This window comes from Hippocampus bargibanti, linkage group LG05 (genome assembly GCF_051943395.1).
Source record: "Hippocampus bargibanti isolate YZ-2025 linkage group LG05, ASM5194339v1, whole genome shotgun sequence".
In the NCBI taxonomy this organism is placed as follows: domain Eukaryota; kingdom Metazoa; phylum Chordata; class Actinopteri; order Syngnathiformes; family Syngnathidae; genus Hippocampus; species Hippocampus bargibanti.
This window is the reverse complement of record NC_142738.1, coordinates 19,090,212-19,117,026: the sequence shown is the minus strand read 5'-3', so window position 1 is coordinate 19,117,026 and position 26,815 is coordinate 19,090,212. Positions and strand designations below refer to the sequence as shown.

At 45.7% G+C, this 26,815-nt stretch overlaps 1 protein-coding gene across 1 annotated transcript in view; it reads right to left on the bottom strand.

Moving 5' to 3' along the window:
• Positions 1-26,583, bottom strand: part of tspan33b (tetraspanin 33b) — a 31,325-nt gene extending 4,742 nt beyond the window's left edge. The window contains 7 exon segments of the mRNA XM_088996164.1: positions 8,734-8,862; positions 10,970-11,067; positions 16,514-16,588; positions 16,728-16,856; positions 18,624-18,678; positions 26,490-26,541; positions 26,543-26,583. Of these exon segments, the coding sequence (XP_088852290.1) occupies positions 8,734-8,862; positions 10,970-11,067; positions 16,514-16,588; positions 16,728-16,856; positions 18,624-18,678; positions 26,490-26,541; positions 26,543-26,583 (579 nt within the window).
• Positions 26,584-26,815: the final 232 nt, after the last annotated feature.

Here is a 26,815-nt window from a genome sequence, read left to right as displayed (position 1 = left end):
CGCTGCTGCTGGCGACCAGTCCAAAGGGCATCTTGTCTGCTACAAAAAGACAACTGGGATAGGCTCCAATTCGACCAAATTAGAACAAGGAGCATAAAAAATAGATATGTGGGGAATGTAGGTTGGGGAGGGAGGATATAGTGCTTTGTTGGTATTTGTTCAACCAAAATGTCGCGATTAGCATTTCTGTCCTAAAAATTTTGTTCATTGTCCAATTACGCCAATTCAATATGAAGAATGTTATCAGAAATGCAATTCAAAAGCAGGAGGCTCGAACCCGCTCACAGCCAGATCACCCTTGTTGCAAAAACAAATTGTGTCATGAAAACAACAACATTGATGCAGGTGAATGCAAGACATCCTGATTGTACCCTTTTGGTTTCTGGAACTTGACTCAAAATGTTGTTTATCTGCACGCACAAAAAAAAGAAGTCATTGATTCTCAAACTGCATATATGCTGACACCACTCGGCGAGGATTAATGGAAATCAGATGTGTTGTTTTTTGCACAAACTGGCCAGACGATCTCACGAACAAATAAAATGCTGTCAAGGCAAGACCTTCCTTCACACCTGCTTGGATGTTGTACTGAATCTGATGAGCTCTTGCCGACGTATCGAAAGTTACGGCGATCTGGAAGTCTTCAGCAGAAAGATATTGAGACGACGTGAAAAGGCAAATTAAAATACTGTGGCGGGCACTAGGACCAGGCATCTCACCCAGCAGGTGCAGAGGAGGGGGCGGTTCATGTTACTTATATTACACTGCTTATGCTGTTCAGTTCAGATCCACTTGTTAGCCGTTGGAATAAACACGTCTCCACATTTAATCGTGTGTGCTCATTCCTCAACAGCTACACTGGTGACCCCGACGATGGAAATGTTCATGGCAATGGACGAAGATGTTTCTTCTACGGCCATGTCGCCACGACCGGCGCCCAAACTCGCAGCTGCCACCTACGCCGCGAAGTTGCCCGAGTTCTGGCACAGCGACCCGGCTTCGTGGTTCCAGCATGTGGAAGCACTTTTCCACCTACAAGGCGTCACGACAGATGACCTAAAATATTACATGGTCGTGGCGTCCCTCGACCAACCGACAACGCATCGCATGATGCAACTTCTGCGCGCGCCTCCACGATGCAGGAAGTACGACGCGCTCAAACAATGGCTGCTCCGACGGTTCACGCTATTGGCCTCCGAGAGAGCAGACAGACTTCTTTCGCTTCCCGGACTCAGCGACGGAACAGCAGTGGATCTAATGGACAAAATGCTGTCGCTGTTAAATGCGGATGATGGCGGATTCCTTTTCCCCCACATTTTCCTTCGCCAGCTACCACCCGAAGTGCGCGCCGTGCTCGTTAACTCGACGTGCCTAGCCACCGGCGACTATCGTGGCTTGGCGGAAGAAGCAGATCGAGCGCTTCTGGCGATACGGCGGTTAGCCGTGCAAATTGATCCAACCGTCGTGGCCGCAGTGGGATCGCAGAAGCGGCGCGGGAAAGCCACCTGCTATTTCCATCAGCGGTTTGGCGCCAAGGCTCGACGCTGCGCACCTCCCTGCTCTCACGAGACGACAGGAATCTTCAACGCCCGACAACCAGTAGCAGCCGTGGGCGCCAGCAGCGAAAGCGAGCTGCTTTTCGTCACGGACTCCTCGTCAGGAAGACGTTTCCTTGTTGACAGCGGGGCACAAGTAAGCCTGCTGACGCCCACCGCTGCGGACAAGATGGCAGGTGGATGCGGGCCTGCCTTGTGCGCAGCTAACGGCTCGCCCATCGCTAACTTCGGTTCCAGGTCGGTGACTGTGCGTTTCCACGGACGGGAATTCAAGTGGAACTTTATTGTTGCCGCGACCACAGTTCCCATAATTGGCGCCGATTTTTTATGTGCTCACGGACTTCTTGTGGACATTGCCAACCGTCGTTTGATTGACGCCATCTCTTTCGCCACTTTTCCGTGTGAGGCTGGAGGGCTCGGGGCGTTAACGCATGCAAATTATTTAACATCGGGTAACGTTTATGAATGCCTGCTGACCGATTATCCGTCGTTAACCACACCCGCCTTTTCCAATGCCGATACTAAACACGGGGTAGAGCATTTCATTCCCACGGTTGTCCCGCCAGTTTTTGCCCGCGCTCGTCGCCTCGACGCGGCAAAATTGGCAATGGCGAAAGGGGAGTTCGCGACGATGGAGCGCTTGGGCATCGTGAGGCGTTACAACAGCCCGTGGGCCTCACCATTGCACATGGTCCCCAAAAGTGACGGTTCTTGGCGGCCGTGCGGTGATTTTCGTCAGCTTAATAATGTAACCACACACGACCGTTACCCAATTCCGCACATCCAGGACTTTTCCGCACGTTTGGCCGGAGCCGTGATCTTTTCCAAAGTTGACCTCGTTCGCGGTTATCACCAGGTTCCGGTACGGGCAGAAGATGTGCCAAAAACTGCAGTAATAACCCCTTTTGGCCTTTTTGAATTCCTCCGTATGCCTTTTGGCCTGAAGGGGGCGGCACAGACCTTTCAGAGACTGATGGACTCAGTCTTGCGAGGTCTTGATTTTGTATTTGTCTATCTAGACGACATCCTTGTGGCCAGCCCTTCACCGGAGGAACACCTGTCGCACTTAACCGAAGTTTTCAAGCGCCTTGATTCGCACGGCCTTATAGTTAACCCTGTTAAGTGCCAATTTGGCCTGTCCAAGATCGATTTCTTGGGGCATCGCATTTCTCCACAGGGCACCATCCCCTTACCCGCCAAAGTGCAAGCAGTGGTGGATTTCCCCCGCCCGGCCACAGTTAAGGCTCTGCAGGAGTTTTTGGGCATGATCAATTTTTACAACCGGTTTCTTCCTCACGCAGCCGACCTCCTACAACCCCTCTACGGCGCCTTGAGAAAAAAGAAGGCTAACGACCCCGTCGAGTGGGCACCGCAACGAGCACAATCCTTCCAACGGGCCAAGGAAGCTCTTGCGGGTGCAACTCTTCTGGTCCACCCAATCTCAACCGCACAGGTAGCTTTGACTACCGACGCGTCTGATGTTGCCGTAGGGGCGGTGGTTGAGCAGCTTGTGGAGAACGAATGGCAGCCCCTTGCATTTTTCAGTCGGAAGCTGCAAGATAACGAACGCAAGTACAGTGTTTTCGACAGAGAGTTGTTAGCACTCTATCTTGCAACGCGCCATTTTCGTTTCCTCCTCGAGGGGCGCCGGTTTACCGCATATGTGGATCACAAACCACTCACATTCGCCATGTCAAAGGTGACTGAACCGTGGTCGGCCCGACAGCAACGGCATTTGGCGGCCATTTCTGAATTCACAACAGACATTCAGCACGTGGCCGCCAAATGTAACCCTGTGGCCGATTGCTTGTCACGCGCGATTGTGTGTCCAGTCCAGCTCGGGGTGGATTTTTCAGAGATGGCCACCGCCCAATCTGAGGATCCGGACATCCACGAACTCAAGGCAGCAGGCACAGCCCTGAAACTTGAGAAGGTGGCACTGTGTGAAGGGGGTCCCGCTCTCCTCTGCGATGTGTCTACGGGTCGCACTCGTCCCGTCGTTCCGCAGGAGTGGCGTCGGCGAATTTTTGATTCTATTCATTCCCTTTCACACCCTGGCGTCCGGGCGTCAGTCAAACTACTTGGGGCCAAGTTTGTCAGGCCTGGGTTACGGAAGGACGTCAGGAAGTGGGCAGCTGCATGCGTGGCATGTCAGCGCGCCAAAGTCCACAGGCACACCCGAGCAAACCTGGAAACTTTTCCAATTCCGGAAAGGAGATTTGACTACGTCCATGTGGATCAGGTCGGGCCCCTCCCTCCTTCGCAGGGTTGCACACATCTCCTCACCATGGTCGATCGAACCACTAGGTGGCCGGAAGCAGTCCCCCTGTCCTCCACGACCTCGGCAGATATTGCCCGCGCATTTCTGTCGTCCTGGGTCGCACGTTTCGGCACGCCATCCGATATCACTTCGGACAGAGGCCCCCAGTTTGTGTCCGAGCTCTGGTCGGCCATGGCGCAGTCCTTGGGTGTGCAGGTACACTGCACTATGGCCTACCACCCGCAGGCTAACGGGATGTGCGAACGCTTCTACCGGTCACTGAAAGCCGCGCTACGGGCCACGCTGTCGGACGGTAACTGGGTCGACCAGCTTCCGTGGGTCCTGCTCGGGTTACGTTCGGCCCCTAAAGAAGACCTTAACGCCGCCCCCGCAGAGTTAGTGCTCGGTCAACCACTCCGCGTTCCTGGTGAATTTCTGCCTGAAGCTTCGGGTGCACCTTCAGAATCAGAATCATCTTTATTGCCAAGTATGTAGGACACACAAGGAATTTGTTTCCGGTAGAACACGCTGCACTAGTATCGTTGTCAAAAAAACTGCTAAGTGGCACTATACAGTTCCATTTTGGCTACTGTTGAAAGAGTTCAAAGAGTTAATGGCTTGGGGGAAGAAGCTGTTTAAATGTCTGCTGGATTTGGTGCGCATGGATCGGTAGCGCCTGCCTGAGGGGAGTAGCTGGAAAAGGTGGTGGGCTGGGTGCGGAGGGTCCAGTAAGATTTTCCGCGCCTTAGTTTGGATTCTTGCAGTGTGCAAGTCCTCGAGAGTGGGTAGGGCGGTGCCAATGATTTTTTCCGCCGTCCTAACTGTCCGTTGAAGTCAGATTTTGTCCATTTTTGTGGCGGCCCCGAACCAAACGGTGATGGAAGAACACAGGATGGATTCGATGACAGCCGTGTAGAAATGTTGCAGCACCTCCTGTGGCAGGCCATGCTTCTTTAGCAGCCTCAGGAAGTACATTCTCTGTTGGGCCTTTTTCAGAATAGAGTTGGTGTTGACCTCCCACTTCATGTCCCGGGAGACTGTGATCCCCAGGAACTTGAAGGTCTCAACGGTTGACACCAGGCAGTTGGATAGTGTGAGGGGTAGCTGTGGTGATGGATGTTTCCTGAAGTCCACGATCATCTCAACTGTCTTGAGCGTGTTCAGCTCCAGGTTGTGACGGCTGCACCAGAGCTCCAGCTGCTCCACTTGTTGTCGGTACGCAGACTCGTCGCCGTCTTTGATGAGACCGATGACCGTGGTGTCGTCTGCGAACTTTATGAATTTGACATCTGGGTGCGTTGAGGTGCAGTCGTTCGTGTAGAGAGAGAAGAGCAATGGAGAGAGGACGCATCCCTGCGGGGCTCCAGTGCTCGTGGTTCGTGTCGTGGATGATATATTTCCCAGTCTGACCTGTTGTGTCCGTCCTGTCAGGAAGCTGAGGGTCCACTGGCAGATCGTGGGGGACACACCAAGCTGGAGAAGTTTGGGGATGAGGAGTTCTGGGATGATGGCATTGAATGCAGAGCTGTAGTCCACAAACAGGATCCTTGCGTAGGTTCCTGTGTTGTCAAGGTGGTCGAGGATGTGGTGCAGTCCGATGTTGACTGCATCCTCCACAGACCTGTTTGCCCGGTAGGCAAACTGAAGAGGATCTAGCAGAGGTCCGGTGATGTTCTTTAGGTGGTTCAGCACGAGGCGTTCAAAGGACTTCATGACCACAGACGTCAGAGCGACAGGTCTATAGTCGTTCAATCCCGAGGGTGCTGGTTTCTTTGGAACTGGGACGATAGTAGACTGTTTGAAGCAGGATGGGACTTCACACTGCTCCAGGGATCTGTTGAAGATTTGTGTGAAGACCGGAGCCAGCTGGTCAGCGCAGACTCTCAGGCAGGAGGGGGACACTCTGTCAGGTCCTGCAGCTTTCTTGATCTTTTGCTACTTGAAGAGCCTTCTAACGTCCAGTTCGTGGATCTGTAGGGCAGAGGGCGGAGATACGGTAGTTTCTGGTAATGGTGGGCAGACCGGGGAAATGGTGGTGTCCTTTTCAAATCGGCAAAAGTATGTATTTAACTCATCAGCCATACCATTGTTGTACACTGCTTGGGGGGAAGGTAAACGATAATTTGTTATTGCTTTCAGGCCATTCCAAACCGATGCAGAGTCGTCAGCGGAGAACTGTTTGTTAAGCCTCTCCGCATAACTTTTCTTTCCCCCTTTTGCCAGCAGAGCCCCTGACTCCAGCACCAATTCACCACTGCGTCCCCAAAATATTTGTTCCGTCTGCTCTTAGGTCAGCCCGTTTCGTCTTTGTGCGTCACGACGCCCACCGCTCTCCCCTCCGACCGCCGTACGACGGCCCGTTTAGGATGCTCGAACACGGTGAAAAGAGTTTTGTGCTCGATATGGGTGGGCGGAGGGAGGGCATTTCAATAGACAGGCTCAAACCGGCTCATTTAGTTGCAGGCGAGGACGTTTCGCCTGCCCAGGCCCCACGTCGCGGACGCCCTCCGAGACCTCCAGCCTCACCGCGGCATGCCAGGGTTGAGTGTCGTTCCCCCACTGAGGTCTCGCCCGAATCACCTTCACCACCGAAAGACGGACTGCGTAGTCGTTGGGGCAGGCTGGTTAAGCCCCCTGCAAAATTTTCACCTTGACCTTCCTTCTGGGTGTTCTGGGGGGCGGGGGGGCTGTGTGGCGGGCACTAGGACCAGGCATCTCACCCAGCAGGTGCAGAGGAGGGGGCGGTTCATGTTACTTATATTACACTGCTTATGCTGTTCAGTTCAGATCCACTTGTTAGCCGTTGGAATAAACACGTCTCCACATTTAATCGTGTGTGCTCATTCCTCAACGGCTACAATACTGTACATCGAAGGCTTGAAGTGCGTGCTTTCTACTTGCAAGGCTAGACACTGCAGTATCATCACTTTCATTTGCTCAATATTGTTTATACTGTTGAGAATCAAATATGTTGATGATCTGAAGGAATAGATCATTTTGTGTTGTTCTTTTTTTTCCAATCGCAATTTCCCAAAACTATTTTGAGTGCCAATCAAAGGATTTCGCAGTCATGTCAAGGCATTGTGTCAAATCACCTACATGATGTTAAATGAATGCTTTTCTGAAAATGTCTTTGTTGTAATGTGTTTCTTTCGCTCACTATTTCCCAATCATTACTGACAGCAGGCACATATTGTACGCAGCACACCACAATGTCACATCTCGTTGCCATCCTGGGCGCGCCCCGCCCCTCCTGTCAACTCCTCCGCCACTCCCGGGAGACGGCACCTCCAATCATCACTCACCTGGGTTCCCACAGCTGATTGTCATTCACTGATTGTGCCTTCTGTCTATATCTGTATAACTCTTCCCTGTTTGTTATTTTAGATGCATGTTTCAGTAAAGACTCTTGCTCCTTCCAAACCTGTCACGTCGTGTATTTCGGGGCTTCCCTCTCGCCAAGCCCCGTCGCTCGAGTCCTGCCTTTTTGCACTCGAGCGCCGTCACACACAATAGTGTCTCAAAGAGTTTATATTCTACAATAATGATGATCTTTAAAATGGATATAGTCAGGGCGAAATCTGGGCTTGTTTAGCTGAACACAACAATGGACCACCACTTTTGACAGGAAAATAAGGACCATGAATAGCAAAAACCCGTGACTAGTTGTTTCCCATTATAACTGCATTAGATGTTTTTTTTAACTCTGAAACTCTTGGTCAGTGAGCAAATAAGCATGCAATTCTTCTCTCAGTCACAAAGAGTGTGTGTGCTTATTCGACAGGTGCAACTCTCACTTTCAGGTACATTGCAACACACACACACCACACACACATGCGCGCACACACACACACACACACACACACACACACACACACACACACACACACGCACAAACACACAGCCCCCCCCACACCCCCACATACATTTGTTGAAACTGTCATGAATGGGCAGATCTACATTACATGATAAATGTTGTCATTGTTGTCCTGGCAGCTGAAAATATTGAGAAGTTTATTCATTTTCCGATCTGCTTGTCCTGACGAGGGTCGCGGGGTGTGCTGGAGCATTTTCCAGCTGTCTCATATTATGGGCAGTAGGCGGGGGACACCATGGACTGGTTGTCGGCCAATCGCAGGGCACGCAGAAATGAACAACCGCCCATGCTCACATTCACACCTCGTGACAATTTGGAGTGTCCAATCAGTTTACTATGCATGTTTTTGTAATCAGGGAGAAAACCGGATGACACGGAGAAAAGCCATGCAGGCCCGGGGAGAACATGCACACACGGAGGTACTGAACCCTGTACCTCTGCACAGTGAGGTCGGCGTGGTAACCACTGGACCGATAGGCCGCCAAAAAAAAAAGCATCAAAAGTCAATTTGGTGTGATGGTACCACTCCAGGACAATGTCATGCAGACGTGGTTTACATCAGTTGGTTTCAAATGGAAGGCTGGTTTTGTGTTGATAATAATGCCGGATAATTTTGTAAGCACTGTAAGAACTTTTTTTGTTCAATCTGCACATCATTTTTTCATCGCATCCCATGATGAATTGTTTGAGTATCATACTCATGCCTGTTGATGAGGAGTGAGAAGGCAGGATTAGTGATATGAGGGTACCGGTAGATTAAATTTATTACGATCTGTTTTAACATTTTAAACTGCCTGTTTAAATGCAACTCACAGATTTGCTGAGGCTGTAGTGCTCATATTGTGCACTCATTCCCATCTGGGAAAGACAGATCACCTTGAAACTTGATTATCTGTTTCATTACTTTTCTGCAATGAGTCAGCCAATTATGAGACCTTGAGGATGTCATGTTTGTTTAGCAACTTCAATTTTCCATTCTCACTACACTGTTTCTTATCACTGCTGAGGTTTCATTTCATGGAAAAAAGGAAAAGACTCACCTCTCCGGTATCGGGAGTGCAGCAAGAGAAAGGAACAGAACAGCCTTCTGAGCCTGGGTTTTCCTTAGTGCAGTTAAAGTACAAGTTCCATGACCAGTCCATGTAGTTGTTCCAACCGCAACACTGGATCTGTGTGAAGACATTTATTATAAATACACTCCATTTTTTAGTAGATCTTCAGTCGGTATTGCATCCGTTATAGCATATGGGTGAATTGATATCCATAGCATGGGTCACTTGCGCATTTGAGAAGGCACCTTTAATATCTACAGAACATGCATGTTTTAGTGCATCATATCTGCCAGGTACGGTATGTGCCTGCTTATATCAGTAATCCAAGACACATTCTGCATGTGTTATAAAAGTGTAGCTTTGTTATAAAAGAGTACTAGACTGGACTGCCAGCAGTCCAGTTCTGCCTCGCTTGTGTGGTGCATTACAAACCACAAAATATAATACGTAAAAGGGAGACCAAGGACAGTTGATTAACTCAAGTTGTACATGAAGCAAGAATTGGAAAGAATTCCACCCAAAAAACACTAACACTTAGTAACTTCGTTTGCAAATCATTATTTAGTGTTAAAAGGAAATGTGAAACAAAATTGTGGTAAAAACGCCTGTTAAAATCATTTTTCGGAATGTGTCACAGACATTAACTCATTCACTGCCGGACATGCCAAAATGTGTCCACTTCAGTGCCAGGGTGTTTGTCATTTTCACTCAAATTGCAGGACTCATAGAATATTGACATTTAGGACTACATAAACATTCCATGCAACATAAGAAACCTTAGACCACAGGTGTCAAAGTCAAGGCCGGGAGCCAAATCCGGCCCACCACATCATTTTTTTCGGCCCACGAAAGCAAATTAAACTTGTAAAATTACATGATGTTTGCTAAAATCCTGACCAAAGTTTCATATTTTTTAATGTAAACCACAATAACAGTCATTATTATATAACAGTCAGATTTGAAAACTAGTTATTCATTAATTTGTTGTGCGCTCTATATGTAATATGTGGAGGGGATTAAACATTCTAATGGTATCCCAAAATTCATAACGGCCCTCGAGAGGAAACCATAACTACAATGTGCCATGCGGCGAAAAATGACTTTGACACCCCTGCCTTAGACTCTTCATCAGAAAAAAATAGTTAATTCCTAAATTATATGGGTTTGACGTAATATGAGGTGCAAGTTGGGGTGGGGCGGGGCTGTACAAAAGGCTAATGATGCCCCCTGCTGGGAAGGAAAAAAACATTGCCAGAGGTCTAACCAGTGCTTTATCGGCACCACCACAAGAAAAAAAAGAACAAATTAGGGAATGGCGCCACACGTCATATTTTTAATTCCAAATGGCAGCGAATGAGTTAAATTTAAAATGACAGGATATTTACCCCCCTAAAAAGTTTTAACATCAAACAACCTATTTTGTTGTGTATTACAGTGACTACAGGTTGAACATTATTTGTACAGTTTTATATGATCTAACTTCATTGTGATTGGGGTTGGTAGTGTGTTTTGCACAACACTTCCTACCTGTCATGATCTGGTTGGCGACCAACGGGTGGCGCTGTCGGCCCCGCCTGCACCTGCACAGGTGCTGGTCGTCCCGATCAGTGGCGGACCGTCACGTTCGGATTGGCCACCAACGGGTAGCGCTGTCAGCCCTGCCTGCTGCGTCGCAGGTGCTTGTCGTTCCCAATCAGTGACAAAAGTACTCGCGGCACGACCATTCGCTGTTGTTGAATGGTGTTGTATGCTTTGTATGCAATTATATGCATTGTATGCTGTGCATGTGTTTGTTTAACCTTGGCGGACTTTTACACTTCGTCTTCTTTTGATACTTTGTATTTTTCTGTTCAAATGATTTTAACGGTTTAGATTTTGTTCCTGTTGACTTTATTTTAATACAATTTGTCAAACACAACCTCCTGCTCCCTCCTGCCTGCTTTTTGGGATCCGCAACCGCCATCACCAAACCGTGACACTACCAGACAGTGAATGCTTTATGTGGATGGGGAAAAAACACTGCTCACTTTCAACTTCCAAATTTATGGAATGCATGTTAAATCTTGCAATTCCCGGAAGACACGATAGCAAACAAAGTCAACATCTTTGTGGTCATCGAGTGTGAATTCCTGGTTCACTGGGGTGACATGCTCAATAAATGTGTGGTGATGATTATTGTGAAGTCACACAGTAAGTAGGGTCGGGGAGGTATAGGTCAGATCACCTCCTTCTGAATGTAATCCATCAAGTTTTGCAGATCCAGGTCCTCCCCGTAGTGCATAATTCCTCTCTTCACGAACCGTCCCAAAGTATCACGAGTCTTTAAGAGAAATAGAATAGCTAATGAGATGTGATATTCAACATTTTCCGGTATATATACAGTGTCTCCACCAGTTAGTTTGGGCTACAGTATAATAAGAGCAACGGTGCAGGCAGCATATATCAATGAAACCAGTGAGGTCAATGCACGCAATGCATATAAAATACAGTCCACACACACTGTACACTGTAGAAAGTAACTAATTTAACATGCACGTTTGCACCAGTCTCTGCTGAAGTTAATATAACTGAGACCTAGATGAATTATAAATAAAATGTTACATTTTTTGAATCACGAGAACAATTCCAGAAATAATTGGCTGCATTTAGAAATTAAATTCTCCTGCTTAATTTGCGCCTTCTCAGAATCCGAATCAGAATCAGAAAACTATTATCCCACAATGAGGAAATTTGCAGTCCACAGCAGCAATACTGTCGTCTTCTTTGCATGCCCTTTAGGGCCTTCAATTTAAGTCCCTCCCTTCTAAAAACGAGGAGACACAAATTGAATTTAGATAATATATGATAAGCTGCTTAGCTATAAAATTTCATTTGGCTGGAAATGCATTTCTGTGGGTGCTTTGAGGTGGTCTCTTGAAATTATGCTGATTAGAGCTTGTGGAAAAGCAAATTTTGCTGATAAACACACTGAGCTCCATCACAATTTATTTTATCCTGAAGTAGTTTTGCTAAACAGTTCACGCTGATCTTCCCCCACTCACACATGCTGCGTGTGCTTGTGGACCTTGGGACCTAACATCATCTCCTCATGTCATTAGTTGCAAAGTCTCCTTCAAGGGATCTGTTGAAATGGAACATTTGGATCCGCTTTGAAGTGCCGGAGCATTTGAATCATTTAGCGATGCTGGAAGGGTTGTGAAACTGCTCTGTTTAACAGCAGGAGGTCTGTGGACCGACAGAGTGCACAGCAGAGGGTGGCAAGGTATAATAGGCGCAGTTTACATTGTAAGGTTCAAATGGAAATCATACTTTAAGCATTGTTTATGACAAAATAAACGTGGAAGCCAACTGCTTTTTCAAACGAATAATTTGAATAAACTATAATCCCGACGGTTGATTTATTTCCTTCGTTTGGGACTGACACTATGCAATCAGATTTGTCTAAGTTTTTCACACCGAGCACAGTGTTTTTTCTCGATCTCCACATCTGTCGCTGAATGTAGCTTAAAACAAAAAAAATACATATCTAAACATGCTGGCATGGGGTGAATAGCCGAATAGGAAGGCTGGAGATGGTATTACACTCTCAACCTTTGCACTGTGAATCCTTTGGAAAAGGCAAATCGTTCCATGTTCATCCAACCATTGACACTGAAGCAGCCGAAACAAGCGCGAGAAATTTAGTCGAGAGTGATTCATGAGTGAAAGCTTCTTGTCTACAACGACTCACTTTCACCTGCTGAGTAAAAACGGGTTTATAAGAACAAATGAGCTAATGTATATTTTTAGTCTCCATTGGACATCAGATGAAAGTGATTCCCTGATTGGCACGTTCCGAATGAGGCAGACAGAGTCTCGTCTCATAGGAACGAAATTATTCGCTGGATCCTCAAAGTAGTCGACAGAGACAGCCGTTCCGTATTTTAGTATTTTAATGAGCTAACGTAAACCCGTACTAATGAACAATAACAAACTAAGGGCGCTGGTCCAAAATATGGACGAGGAGAAATATGAATACATAATAACCGAAATGAGAGTAGGAGGGCAAGGAGAGAACCAGCCCTTGTACTCAACAAAACAAATAAAAGTTACGTCAACATGAAAGTGCACCGAAGAAGTACTCCAACTAGGGAAAGACAACTAGCAGAGTGGCCTCGGACCGGGATTGGATATTGGATATGCCTTTATTAGTCTCACAGTGGAGAAATTTACATTTCACAGCAGCAAAGTGATGAAAGGAATGAAAGTAGAAAAACAATATACATGAGCTGCTGGAAAGGCAGCCACTCTCGCGGCGCCGTCTTGAAGTCAAAAGAACAAAAAAAAACACACAAATACATGCGCAGAAGACAATATCAAACCTGGGCAATAGCTGTGGCGAGGCACATTAATTCACCGGCGATCCCGTCACTGAATGACTGACACCCCTTAAATACTCAGTGACTAGATGAGGCCATTGGCAGCAGGTGTGTACAAGCAGGGAGGCGCAAACCCGCCACCTGCTGCCAAATCCGAATGTGACACTGTTCAATGCAAATTTGTTTTAAGTAGCTAATATTACCCAACAACCCCTGGCTGGTCAGTTTTATTACCAGCTAGCATCTTAACGGTGACACACTGTCATGTCCTAATTGTTTCCGAAAATCAAAAGGAATTAACTCATTCATTGCCAGACGTGCAAAAATGTGTGCACTCCAGTGCTAAGGTTTTTGTCATTCTCACTCTAATTCCAGGACCCACAGAATATTGAGTTTTTGGACTACATAAACATTCAATATAGCCTTAGAAACCTTAACAAAACAGTTAATTCCTAAATTATATGGGCCTGGAGTTCGAAATGAGGTTGGCTGTCCAAAATACAATGCAAGACATACATATTGGTTTATAAAGGGTTTTAACAACAGCTGAAGCTGGAACAAAGCGCAAACATGGGGAAAGGGGAAATTCTGCCAAAGTCCATGGCCAGCGCTTCAACGGCACCCAAATAAGAAAAAACTAAAACGAACAAATTCAGAAATGCCGCTCTACATCATATTTTCAATTGGCGAATACATTTGTGAATGGCAGTGAATGAATTAATATTTCCAACTCGCTATCATACAAAGTGAATATGTCACAATTGGTATGCCACATGCGACGAAAGAAGCAATCAGTTAAGGCACTGTTTATTTTATTCATTTATTTTTTTCTGGGGATTGGGTGGGAGTTTTGCTACTCTAGTTTTATGACCTAAAAGAGTATTTTAAAAGCTCTCCCTTCAAACAACTGTTGTTAGATGAATGCACTCACATGATATTTAATTTTAGCAGCCATTGCTCATGCATCTTTCAAAATGAAATGATAAAGCATTGAAAATACGTAGTAAAGAGCAGTACATTGGGGAGACTCAACAAATTCTCAAAAAAAAGACTTTATCAACATCGCAGGGATAATACAAGTGGGCCTCAATCGGCAGTACATTTGCACCAAAAAGCTAGCAACCACTCATGTGACAACAATGAGGTTAAAATCTTAGCGAAAGAACATTGATGGTTTTAAAGGGGAGTAAAAGAGGCGATTCTTATAAAACAACAAAATCCTTCATTAAACCGGTCTGGTGGGGTGAGGTTCAATTTGGATCGTTCATACAATAGCCTGCTTAGGCAAAACAGGTTAGGCAACATTCGTAATGCTGATGAGGTGATACCGGTGGGAGTGGGGGAAATAGGCCAGTCGTTAGTCAGGAATGTAGGAACAATCTGTAGGGCCGACCCTCGACTGCAGAAGCTAGCTCTGGGGACGTGGAATGTCACCTCTCTTACAGGGAAGGAGCCTGAGCTGGTGCACGAGGTTGAAAAGTTCCGACTAGACATAGTTGGGCTTGCCTCCACACACAGCCTGGTTCCGGTACCAGCCCTCTCGAGAGGGGTTGGACTCTCTTCCACTCTGGAGTTGCCCACGGTGAGAGGCGTGGAGCAGGTGTCGGCATACTTATTGCCCCCCGACTCGCCGCCTGTACATTGGGATTCATCCCAGTAGACGAAAGGGTTGCTTCCCTCCGCCTTCAGGTGGGGGGACGGGTTCTGACTGTTGTCTGTGCATATGCACCAAACAGCAGTTCAGTGTACCCATCCTTTTTGAAGACCTTAGGTGGTATGCTGGAGAGCGCTCCCCCTGGGAACTCCCTTGTTCTGCTGGGCGATTTCAATGCTCATGTGGGCAATGACAGTGGGACCTGGAAGGGCGTGATTGGGAGGAATGGCCCCCCCGATCAGAACAGGAGTGGTGTCTTGTTATTGGACTTCTGTGCTCAACACGGATTGTCTATAACAAACACTTTATTCAAACATAAGGGTATCCATATGTGCACGTGGCACCAGGACACCCTTGGTCGCAGTTCGATGATTGACTTTATAGTTGTATCATCGAATTGCGGCCTCATGTTTTGGACACTCGAATGAAGAGAGGGGCGGAGCTGTCAACTGATCACCACCTGGTGGTGAGTAGGCTCCGTTGGTGGGGGAAGATGCCAATCCGACCTGGAAGACCCAAACGTGTTGTGAGGGTTTGTTGGTAACGTCCCCTGTCAGAATCCCCTGTCAGAAGGAGTTTCAACTCCCACCTCCGGCAGAACTATACACATGTCCCGGGGTAGGTGGGGGACATTGAGTCCGAATGGACCATGTTCCGTACCTCCCTTGCTGAGGCGGCAAATCAGAGTTGCGGCCGTAAGGTGGTTGGTGCCTGTCGTGGCGGCAATCCCCGTACACGCTGGTGGACACCAGTAGTAAGGGATGCCGTAAAGCTGAAGAAGGAGTCCTACCGGGCTTATATAGCCTGTGGGACTCCTGAGACAGCTGACACGTATCGACTAGCCAAGCGGAATGCAGCCTCGGTGGTCGCCGAGGCAAAGACACGGGCATGGGAAGAGTTCGGTGAGGCCATGGAAGCCGACTTCCGGACCGCTTCGAGGAAATTCTGGTCCACCATCCGGCGTCTCAGGAGGGGAAAGCAGTGCACCACTAACACTGTGTACAGTGAGAGTGGGGCGCTGCTGACTTCGACTCGAGACGTCGTGAACCGGTGGGCAGAGCACTTGGAAGACCTCCTCCACTCCACCAACATGCCTTCCTTGGAGGAAGCAGTGTCTGGGCCCTCCGATCCTTGTGACTGAAGTCACCGAGGTGGTTAAAAAGCTCCTTGGTGGCAAGGCCCCGGGGGTGGATGAGATCCGACCGGAGTTCCTAAAGGCTCTGGATGTTGTGGGGCTGTCCTGGCTGAGACGCCTCTGCAACATTGTGTGGTCATCGGGGAGAGTGCCTCTGGATTGTCAGACCGGGGTGGTGGTCCCCCTTTTTAAAAACGGGGACCGGAGGGTGTGTTCCAACTACAGAAAGATCACACTCCTCAGCCTCCCTGGAAAGGTCTATTCAGGGGTCCTAGAGGGGCGGGTCAGTCGGAAAGTCGAGCCTCAGATTGAGGAGGAACAGTGTGGTTTTCGTCCCGGCTGCGGAACAGTGGACCAGCTCTACACCCTTAGCAGGGTCCTCGAGGGCGCATGGGAATTCGCCCAACCACTCTACATATGTTTTGTGGACTTGGAGAAAGCGTTTGACCGTGGAGTTCTGTGGAGGGTACTTCGGGAGTATGGGGTACAGGAGCGGCTGATTCGGGCCGTTCGGTCCCTATATGACCGATGTCAGAGACCGGTTCGCATTGCCGGCAGTAAGTCGGAATCGTTTCCAGTGAGGGTTGGGCTCCGCCAAGGCTGCCCTTTGTCACCGATTCTGTTCATGGATGGATGGATGGAGTATCGCTATGACCAGCTGGGTGAGGAAGACCAGTGTCAGAGTGAGAGTAAAGGCAGAAAAGACAAATGTGACAAATTTTTGCGAGACAGATGTGTCAATATTGTTCAACTGAAAGACCTCCCTTACGGCTGAATTCATCCTGTCGCTATACGGGGGTCAATATTTGTGAGTTGTCTATGATGAATATTACTGTTTTGAGCAGGCAAATGTTTTCTCTGAGGGCTCCAATACAGCCACGGAAAGTGATGAAGAACATGACCACCCCCACTATAATTAGGATGACAGCCGGGTCGATCAGGAATGTGTCCCGCACGGTGTCTGGCAAAAAGACAGAAATGGGACTCTGATTAGAGAGCAGCGGGGTGTTATTTTCCATTCGCTTCTTTTAGCTTTTCTATCACATAGTACACAGGTGCCAAAGTCAAAGTGTCAAACCACATCACTTCATTCGGCCTGCGAAAGCAAATCAAACTTGTCAAATTCCATGATGCTTGCTAAAGTCCCATCCAAAATTTTAAATTGTCTCATGCAAACCACAATAACAGTCATTATTCTTGACTTCAGATTTGAAAACTAGTTAGTCATTAATTTGTTACGCACTCTATATGTACAGTAATATTTGGGGAGGATTAAACAAATACATCACGGCCCCCCTTACCATTACTTACCATCTATGAGCTTGTTCTGGGCAAGTGCAAGCAGAGGAATTCATCCATGTTGCTTTTTTTTGTGCACCCCGCACCCCTCCATCCATCCATCCATCCATCCATCCATCCATCCATGCATTTTCTTAGTCACTTATTCTCACAACAGTTGTGGGGTATGCTGCAGCCTATCCCAGCTGTCTTTGGGCAGTAGGTGGGGACACCCTGAACTGCTTGCCAATCGCAGGACACTTATAAACGAACAAAACTATGCATGCACATTAACACCTCGTCATTAACCTTCCAGGCATCTTTTCGGAATATTGGAGGAAAAAAAACCCACATTGGCACAAGGAGAAAAATGCATACAGATAGGTCAGAGCTGGAATCGAACCCTGCACCTCTACAATGTGAAGCAGATGTGCGAACGTCTGATCTACTGTGCAGGTGCACTAACCATATGACGAATTGAGAAAATTATTTCAATAACTATCACAATCATGAGCGGTGCAGAAAAGCATGTGCGGATACAACTTATGTTTTAGCTATTTCAAGCATTGCTTAGGTAATATTTATTTTTAAGCTTTGACATCCAGTACTATTTCACTTGAACAGTCCCAAGGAAAGGTAAAACGTCTTATGTAGCCCACTTTAAGATAATTTAAAAATGTGACTGGCCTAGTGATAGCAAGGACACCAAGGTCACCAAGACTACCAAGACTATTATTTGATACTAGCTGACACCAATTCCCAGCAGACAAATCAGCCCATTTCCAACGGAGCTTGGGCGCCATCTTGTGGATTTTCTGGGACGCTACATTGGAGTCCAGATGCCTCAAAATGACACTGAAGGACTTTAATCGATTGCAAACATTGAAGATTTCCTCTACAGAACTATTTGAATCATATTCATAACTGGATAACAAGAAAGCATCTTCTCAGAATCTGAAGCCATTGTTTTGATTCTCGAGCAAGGCAAGACGTCTTGGCGTGATGTCACCAACAAGGGGGCGGGACCTTCTGAAACTGAAACTTTCTGAGGTCATTTTGAAGTCGTTTTCGGACACTTTTAGTCATTTTTATTGGTGTTTTTCATTTGACTAATAATATCAGCCTGTGTGTTTTGGGTATTTTAGATGCTATCAAATGTTTTTCTGATGTCAGTTAGGAAACAAAAAAAATGTGTTGGTTGTCCTTTAAGTCTTAAGAGACTTATATATGAATTAGATATGAATGAAGCATGCCGCAAAGTGGCGTGGCAATGGTAGATGTGCTCGTCTTACCGAGAGGTCATGAGTTTGAATCTTGAATCTTTTCCATGTGACATTTACATTTTTCCCCCTTGTGGGTCATATTGCGCATTTCAAAAACATGCATGGTTGGTGAATTGAACATTCAGCGCATTAAGTACAAATCATATGAGAACGGGGAAAAACAGTAGCTGTGGCTTTCTGGACTTTAGCATAAACACCAATTGCAACAATCAACAAGGAGAAAACCTGAGGGAGAAAATTATCTTATATATTGCCAAATTCGACATGACGTGTGGACAATGGTTTAAGAGACACCTACAAGAGGAAATGAAAGAAAATATTTTGCAGTCAACTCTTCTGGGAAGGTTTGCTCAAACGTTTTGCGATAGGATATTGTCCATTCATTTGTGAGGTCTGTGTCATGATCTGGTTGGCGACCTACGGGGGGCGCTGTCGGCCCCGCCTGCACCTGCACAGGTGCTGGTCGTCCCGATCAGATTGGCGACCAACGGGTAGCGACGTCAGCCCTGCCTGCAGCCTCGCAGGTGCTGGTCGTTTTAATCACTGACACTTAAAAGGACACCCGGCACGACCATCCGGGTCGGTTCATTGTTTTCTGCTTGTTTGCTGCTTGTTTGCTGCATGTTTGCTTTGTATGCATTGTGTATGCTGTGCATGTGTTTGTTTAACCATGGCGGACTTTCACTTTTGGTCTTTTTTGATAGTTTGTATTTTTTCTGTTCAGATGATTTCGATGTTTTACATTTTGTTCCTGCTGACCTTTATTTTAATACAATTTGTCAAACAACCTCCTGCTCCCTCCTGCCTGCTTTTTGGGATCCGCACCCGCCATTACCACCTCGCAAACCGTGACAGTCTGAGGTCAAACTAATCCAAGGATGATTTTCTGCTGGAACATTAAAGTTGCCATGAAGCAAGAAGGATACAAGTGTCAAAAATGTAAAGGTCAATTTTTAAACTTTGATGACAAAACAAAAGTAATATGTGAAATGTATTTTACTTGTTTTGTTTTATACCTATTAACTATTCATTATTATGGATATTCTTGGCAGTAGTATGCTCCTTCTCAATATTGATGACATGTTATGTGATCTATTTTTGTGGAGTTGATGAACAGAGAAATTTCGCTGGAGCTCAAAGCGCGCTGTTAGAAATGACAGTTTTTTTCTGACATTGCCATTCTCTTTGCCTCTGACCCAGGCTACTTGTCACCAGTGACGTTTTGATCATCACATCTAAAACTATTTTCTGACATCCAAAAGCATGTTTTTTAAGGGAAATTGTGGAAAGACGAGACTACACTCATTCATCTCAGTCATTTTACAATACAGGTGTGCTACTGTGGCTACTTCATTTATGTTTGGACTCATGCTGAGGCAATCTACTGAACACTAAAATGAGTAAGCTATTTGTCAGATGACATAAGGTGGGGGCTAACACAATATATGTTATAGTTGTCTAATTAACATATACAAATAACTAAACTACATACATATATGGACTTACTAATTGATAAGAATAAGTAGAAATGAAATAACAGGATGTTTTTAGCATGTGTATCAACTAGTTCTAACAATATACACTTCATTTGTGGAGAGAGGCTCACTCGACTTAACGTTTCGATGATGCGTCATGGTGGGATAAGATGGTCTTTATTATTTGACGTCGAAAAATGGAAAAAAAATAGGCTGTTTATTTGAAAAAGGAAGAACGTTTATTTTCCAACACTTGATTGGGCTTTTAGATATATGGCTACTAAAAATACATTCAAACAGAATACATCTTTATTCACATCACAACCGACTGCAGCATCTCCCTCCATAATACATTAAATTAACTTGCTGCTGCGGTGGAACAGCTCAATGAAATGATAAAAAAAAAATCTAAAGGTTTAGATAATCTTGGTTTTCAACTACATATCAGCTTGTTTAAACAGTCTTGCAGCTGTGTGATCTGCAATAAGTACAGTAATTCTTTGAGCATGAGGAGATTGTTTATTTATTTATTGTTTATTTATTTATTTTCTGTGACTTCTGCGTCGCGAGGCAAATGTGCAAACTGCCCCATTTCCACTCCGTCGCCAGATTGTGAACTTGTATTGTTCAATTATTTTAAACCTCAATATGTTATGAACGGCTATTTCCTTTGCCTTTCTATATTATATGAGCATGTTATGAGAATCAAACAAGCACCACTTGACCTTGGTCAGGAAAAAAAAAGCTTTTCTCATAGGAACGTTGCCATTTTTTGAGATTCAAACGGCAAATGTGTACCTTGAGCTGTCATCATCAACAAAGATGAGAAGGAGGTGAAAGTAAGGAGGGATCAAGGCTACTGTGAGGCGCTTGGGATGCTCTGTGCTTAAAGCCAAACACAAGAAAACCCTTAAGGATAAAAGACCAGGCATCATAAATGAGGAGTGGGCGGCCTATGCCGTGCCCCAACACAATAAAGGCTGCAAGGAGTTAATGGAATGGGGTGTGGATGTTGTTATCTACTCAGGGTGCCATTTTTAATGTGAATGCCAACATTCAAAACAAACAAATACTGTAACTAGAGCTTTCCTTTGTTTAAATACTCATGGCTAATTTGTCTCTTCTTCTCAATTGATTTCTCAACTTGTGTTGAGATACAATACTGCAGAGGCGGACCGTCAGGGCCTGCAAATCCTTCTCTGCTGGCCTAAAAATATCTGAATCACGGATTGATTCTAATTATATTTTGCCCATGAATTCTTATTAAAAAATTCCAAATTGTGTTTCAGCTTCCTTTCATTATTTTTCCCCTGTTGCGCTGCTTCCAGACGTGTGTTTTTGTATTAAAACATTTAACCAATCAGATTTCAGCCATCATTTGTTACCAGGGTCGGAAATATACCTGGACGCCTTCACAATCAGTTCTGCGGGCCCTGTCGCAACAGATGTGTCAATCAAACTGTTGCTCTAACCAATCAGATTTTGAGTTGGCAACCCAAAGGATGTAGCAACCCCTTCTTGCAGACGCTGGTCAACATCAGAGTTTTTGCAAACTACGATTGGCTCGTCACTCGCCAATCATAGTTTGTTTAAACAGCTCTGATCACAAGCCACTAGTGACGAGAGCATACTGGCCGGAGCTCGCACACTGTATCGGTAACGAGCTGCATAAGCAAATATATTGTTGATTTAATCGTTGTTTTGTCAACCCACAATGTCTGAGGGAAGATAATAAATGAATTTGGTTGGAGATTTACTGTTAAAGCCATTTTCAAGATGTACTTGTCAAGAAAAAAATGGACATCATTAAGAAGTGGACTTGTAGTAAATCTCACTACACTTTTTTCAGTCTGGATTCAGACGTACCATGACTGAAGGCCTTGCGATGAAATCCACGACCCACCCCTGCCGTACTGTATATTTTACGCTCCCTCGTGTTTACAGCTATACATTGAAAAATAATCCATGATGATGGTTCACATTGTTGATGATTTTTAGCTGTGCTGACTTGAGGCATAATTTGAGTTGGAGAAACATGCTTTTTTCATGTATTTTGTATTCCACTTAAATTGAATGTGTTCCCTGGATTGTATTTTTCTTCACAAAAGAGCACCCGAAGAACAAGCAAATGTTCTTGTTTTGTGCAAGCTCCGTTGTGTCTTAAAGATTTTTCAAATCGGTTTTCTTTCTTTTACTTTTGGAATATTATTAATGTGGCCACAAGGGGGCACAAGCCAGTGTCTTAATGTGCCAAGCCCGGATAAATACAGAGGGTTGTGTCAGGAAGGGCATCCGACGTAAAAAAAAATACCAAAACAAATATGCAAATCAAACCTATGAATCCCATACCGGATCAATCGAGGCCCGGGTTAACAACGGCCGCCATTGGTACTGTTGACCTTCAGGGTGCCAGTGGAAAATGGACTACCGTTGGTCAAAGAAGGAGAGGAGGCAGGTGTGCCCGGAGGAAAAGAGAGAAATGGAACGCCAAGAGTATAAAACTAAGAGTAGGAACTTTGAATGTAGGAACAATGACAGGTAAAGGTAGAGAGCTGGTAGACATGATGCAGAGAAGGAAGGTAGACATACTGTGTGTCCAGGAGACCAGGTGGAAAGGGAGGAAGGCTAGAAGCTTAGGGTCAGGGTTTAAGTTGTTCTATCATGGTGAAGACAGAAAGAGAAATGGAGTTGGGGTTATCTTAAAAGAGGAGTTTGTTAGGAATGTCTGAGAAGTAAAAAGAGCATCAGATAGAATGATGAGTCTGAAGCTAGAAATTGAAGGTGTGATGTTCAATGTTGTTTGTGGGTATGCAATGAGAAATTTTGGTTGGACTTTGATGAAGTCATACAGAACATCCCGAGAAGTGAGAGGGTTGTAATTTGTGGAGACTTCAATGGACATGTTGGCGCAGGAAACAAAGATGATGAGGAGGTGATGGGCAGGTTTGGACTCCAGATGAGGAACGCTGAAGGACAGATGGTGGTTGACTTTGCTAAGAGAATGGAAATGGCTATAGTGAATACTTTCTTTCAGAAGAGACAGGAACATAGGGGGACCTATAAGAGTGGAGGCAGAAGTACACAGGTAGACTACATTTTGTGTCAATGGCGCCATCTAAAGGAAATCAGTGACTGCAAAGTAGTGGTTGGTGAGAGTGTAGCCAGAGAGCATGGGTCGGTGGTGTGTAGGATGACGCTGGCAGTGAGGAAGATGAAGAAACCAAAGGCTGAAGTGAGGACAAAATGGTGGAAGTTGAAAAAGGAAGAGTGTTGCATGACATTTAGGAAGGAGGTAAGACAAGCACTGGGTGGGCAAGAGGTCCTTCCAGATGACGATTGGTGGTGAAATGGGGAGGTGCAGGAGTGTATACAGAGAAAGAGGTTAGCAAAGAAGTAGTGGGACACTGCGAGGACGGACGAGAGTAGACAGCAGTACAAGGAGATGCAGCGCACGGTTAAAGTACAGGTGGCAAACGCCAAACAAGAGGCCTATGATGACTTGTATGCTCGGCTGGACAGCAAGGAAGGTGAGACTGATCTTTACAGGCTGGCGAGGCAGAGAGACAAAGATGGTAAGGACCTGCAGCAGGTTCGGGTGATTAAGGATAGAGATGGCAATGTATTAACGGGTGCCAGTAGTGTGATGGCAAGATGGAAAGAGTACTTTGAAGAATTGATGAAAGAGGAAAATGAGAAGGAACAAAGAGTAGAAGACGTGACTGTTGTGGACCAAGACGTAGCAAGCATTAGTAAGGATGAAGTGAGGAGGGCGCTGAAGAGGATGAAGGGGGGAAAGGCACTTGGGCCTAATGATTTACCAATCGAGGTATGGAAGTGTCTTGGAGAGGTGGCGGTGGTGTTGCTGACTGGGTTATTCAACAAGATCTTAGATGGTAAACAGATGCCTGAAGAATGGAGACGAAGTGTACTCGTGCCCATTTTTAAGAACAAAGGAGATGTGCAGAGGTGTACTAATTACAGAATAAAGTTGATGAGCCATACAATGAAACTCTGGGAAAGAGTAGTTGAAGCTAGACGAAGAGCAGAAGTGAACATTTGTGAGCAGCAGTATGGCTTCAAGCCAAAATAGAGTACGACAGATGCAGGGATTGCTTTAAGAATGGTGATAGAGAAGTACAGAGAAGGTCAGAAGGAATTGCATTGTGTCTTTGTAGATCTGGAGAAAGCGTATGACAGGGTGCCCAGAGAAGAGCTGTGACATTGCATGAGGAAGTCTGGAGTGACGGAAAAGTATCTCAGAGCAGTGCAAGTCATGTATCATGACTGTAAGACAATTGTGAGGTGTGCTGTCGGTATGACTGAGGAATTCAAGGTGGAGGTGGGACTCCACCAGGGGTCAGCTCTGAGCCCCTTCTTGTTTGCTATGGTGATGGACAGGCTGACAGACGATGTTAGACAAGAATCTCCTTGGACCATGATGTTTGCAGATGACATTGTGATCTATAGCGAGAACAGGGAACAGCCATGATGTTTGGACTGGAGACAGTGCCACTGAAGAAAAGACAAGAAGCAGAGCTGGTGGTAGCAGAGCTGAAGATGTTGAGGTTTTCTTTGGGAGTGACCAGGTTGGATAGGATCAGGAATGAGTACATTGGATTGGATATGCCTTTATTAGTCTCACAGTGGAGAAATTTACATTTCACAGCAGCAAAGTGATGAAAGGAATGAAAGTAGAAAAACAAAATACATGAGCTGCTGGAAAGGCAGCCACTCTCGCGGCGCCGTCTTGAAGTCAAAAGAACAAAAAATTAGAGGGCCAACTCATATTAGAGGCTTTGGAGAGAAAGTCAGAGAGGCCAGACTGAGATGGTTTGGACATGTCCAGAGGAAAGAGAGTGACTATATAAGGAGAAGGATGCTGAGCCTTGAACTGCCAGGCAGGAGGCCGAGAGGAAGACCGAAGAGGAGGTTTATGGATGTGGTCAAAGAGGACATGAAGGTAGCTGGTGTGAGAGAAGAGGATGCACAAAACCGGGATAGATGGTGGACATTGATTCGCTGTGGCGACCCCTGAGGGGAAAAGCCGAAAGGAAAAGAAGACTTTCGGAATATTATTGCTTGTGTAGGAGTGAGGCCAGCGGCAGACCCAATTTATTTTCTTCCACAATGTTTTTTGAGTCTTCAACACATGGACATGGTGAATACAAACCTTCTCACTTTTCAAAGAGATGAATCAGGTGGATTTTGCAAGGAGGTGAAAGCCAGATGAACAAAGCAATGAGGAGCATGAAGACAAAATGCCTGATGGATTAGCGCCACATCGTTCACTTCCCAACAAGCTCATGTCAAAAAAAGTCAACAGTCAGGCCATGTGGCTGGTGGTGTTGCAATTACTGCTGAATACAGAGTGTGAACATCAACTGTTTTTCGTCCACCAAGTAATGAGTGAGAAATGTGCAACAAATGGTTATGTAGAAAAGACTGGACATTCTGCATAACTAGATTCCATGTTAGAGTGTGGTTCCCAAGTTCCTCATTTATCGAGTCACGGTTGGAGTGTTGCTGGCAACTAGTGGTTGAAGAGATGCTGGCTACTACGAAGTTGCTCTTGGCCAAGGCACTGTCCCCCCTGCGCCAGTCCTCTCCTCGCACGCATCCATCCGTGTGATCTGACTCTGCGTTTACAGCGGAGTACACCATAATAATAATTGCGGTTTGTGCTGCTATGTCCTGACAACACTGTGGATATTTTCACTAGGCTGACAGCCACTCGGAGCTTTGATGGCATTTCTCAACATCTGAAGGACACATTTAGCCTGTGTAATCACACACAGTTGGCTTGTGCATTTCAATGGAAAGACATTTTGCCCACAGCCCAAGGCTATCCAATCTCACTTTTTTCTCGATTATTCAGTACATTACTCTTAGTACATTTTCAGACACTATGGGGAATTCAATTTCTTGGATGTGAAGAAACATGATACTTTGTTTTTTCTTACAATTGTTTGTTTGATGTTATATTAAAAAGGAAATGGAAAAAAGTACCCCCTGATTTCAACAAAAATATGGAGGCAATGTAATTGCTCCAATGCACATGTATGTTTTCACAGGAAGACAAATAATCTGAGCTGTGATAATAAGAGAGGAATGAACGCTCACTGGACACTCGTCACTCAGTCCACTTACAGGTTTGGTGAGCACCGGTATATTCTCTATGTGCAAATTTAAAAGTAAGGAATGCAGTTAAAACATGCAACATTCAGTGCCGGTACCCTTGCTGTGCATTGTTACAATAATGACTTGAATACAAAATGAAAATAAACCACTCAGCATTCGTCATCATGATAGAAGACCAAGCACAAAATGAAAAGAGGAACCAGCAGGGGTGGTGAGGTTTCCCTGCTATTTTTTTTCCCGCAGACACAGTCCAAATTATATTTCTTTATTCATTATTACAATAATTTGCACCGTGGATTCATGAATGCACTCTGTTCTGTGGCTTTGAATTGAGTATTATACAAACTCGCTGCCATCTGATGATATCATGACTGCGGTGCTCAGCAATTCGTCTACCCCTTGTTTTTGTAAAACTCGAATCACCCAAAATAAGAAACTGAAAAAGAAGAGAAAACATCGAATCCAGGGATTGACAGGAGAACGTCTCAGCTCGATCCAGGTGATGCTTCCTGTCCATTGTTTGTTTTGCCTCTTCCAATCTGTCACATCGGAGCACAGTGAGTTTAGCTGCAAAGAGCAATCAGATCCACGTAACCTCCATGTGAGTCAGTGAGGAGGGGGCTACATTTGAATGTTAGACTTTAAAAAAAGGTGGTGGTGGGGGTCAGTGACATCACCACATGATACTGGTGTGGCCCAGAAACATCCATATAGACCTGACGGGGAGAACAAGAAAACTATTCACAAGT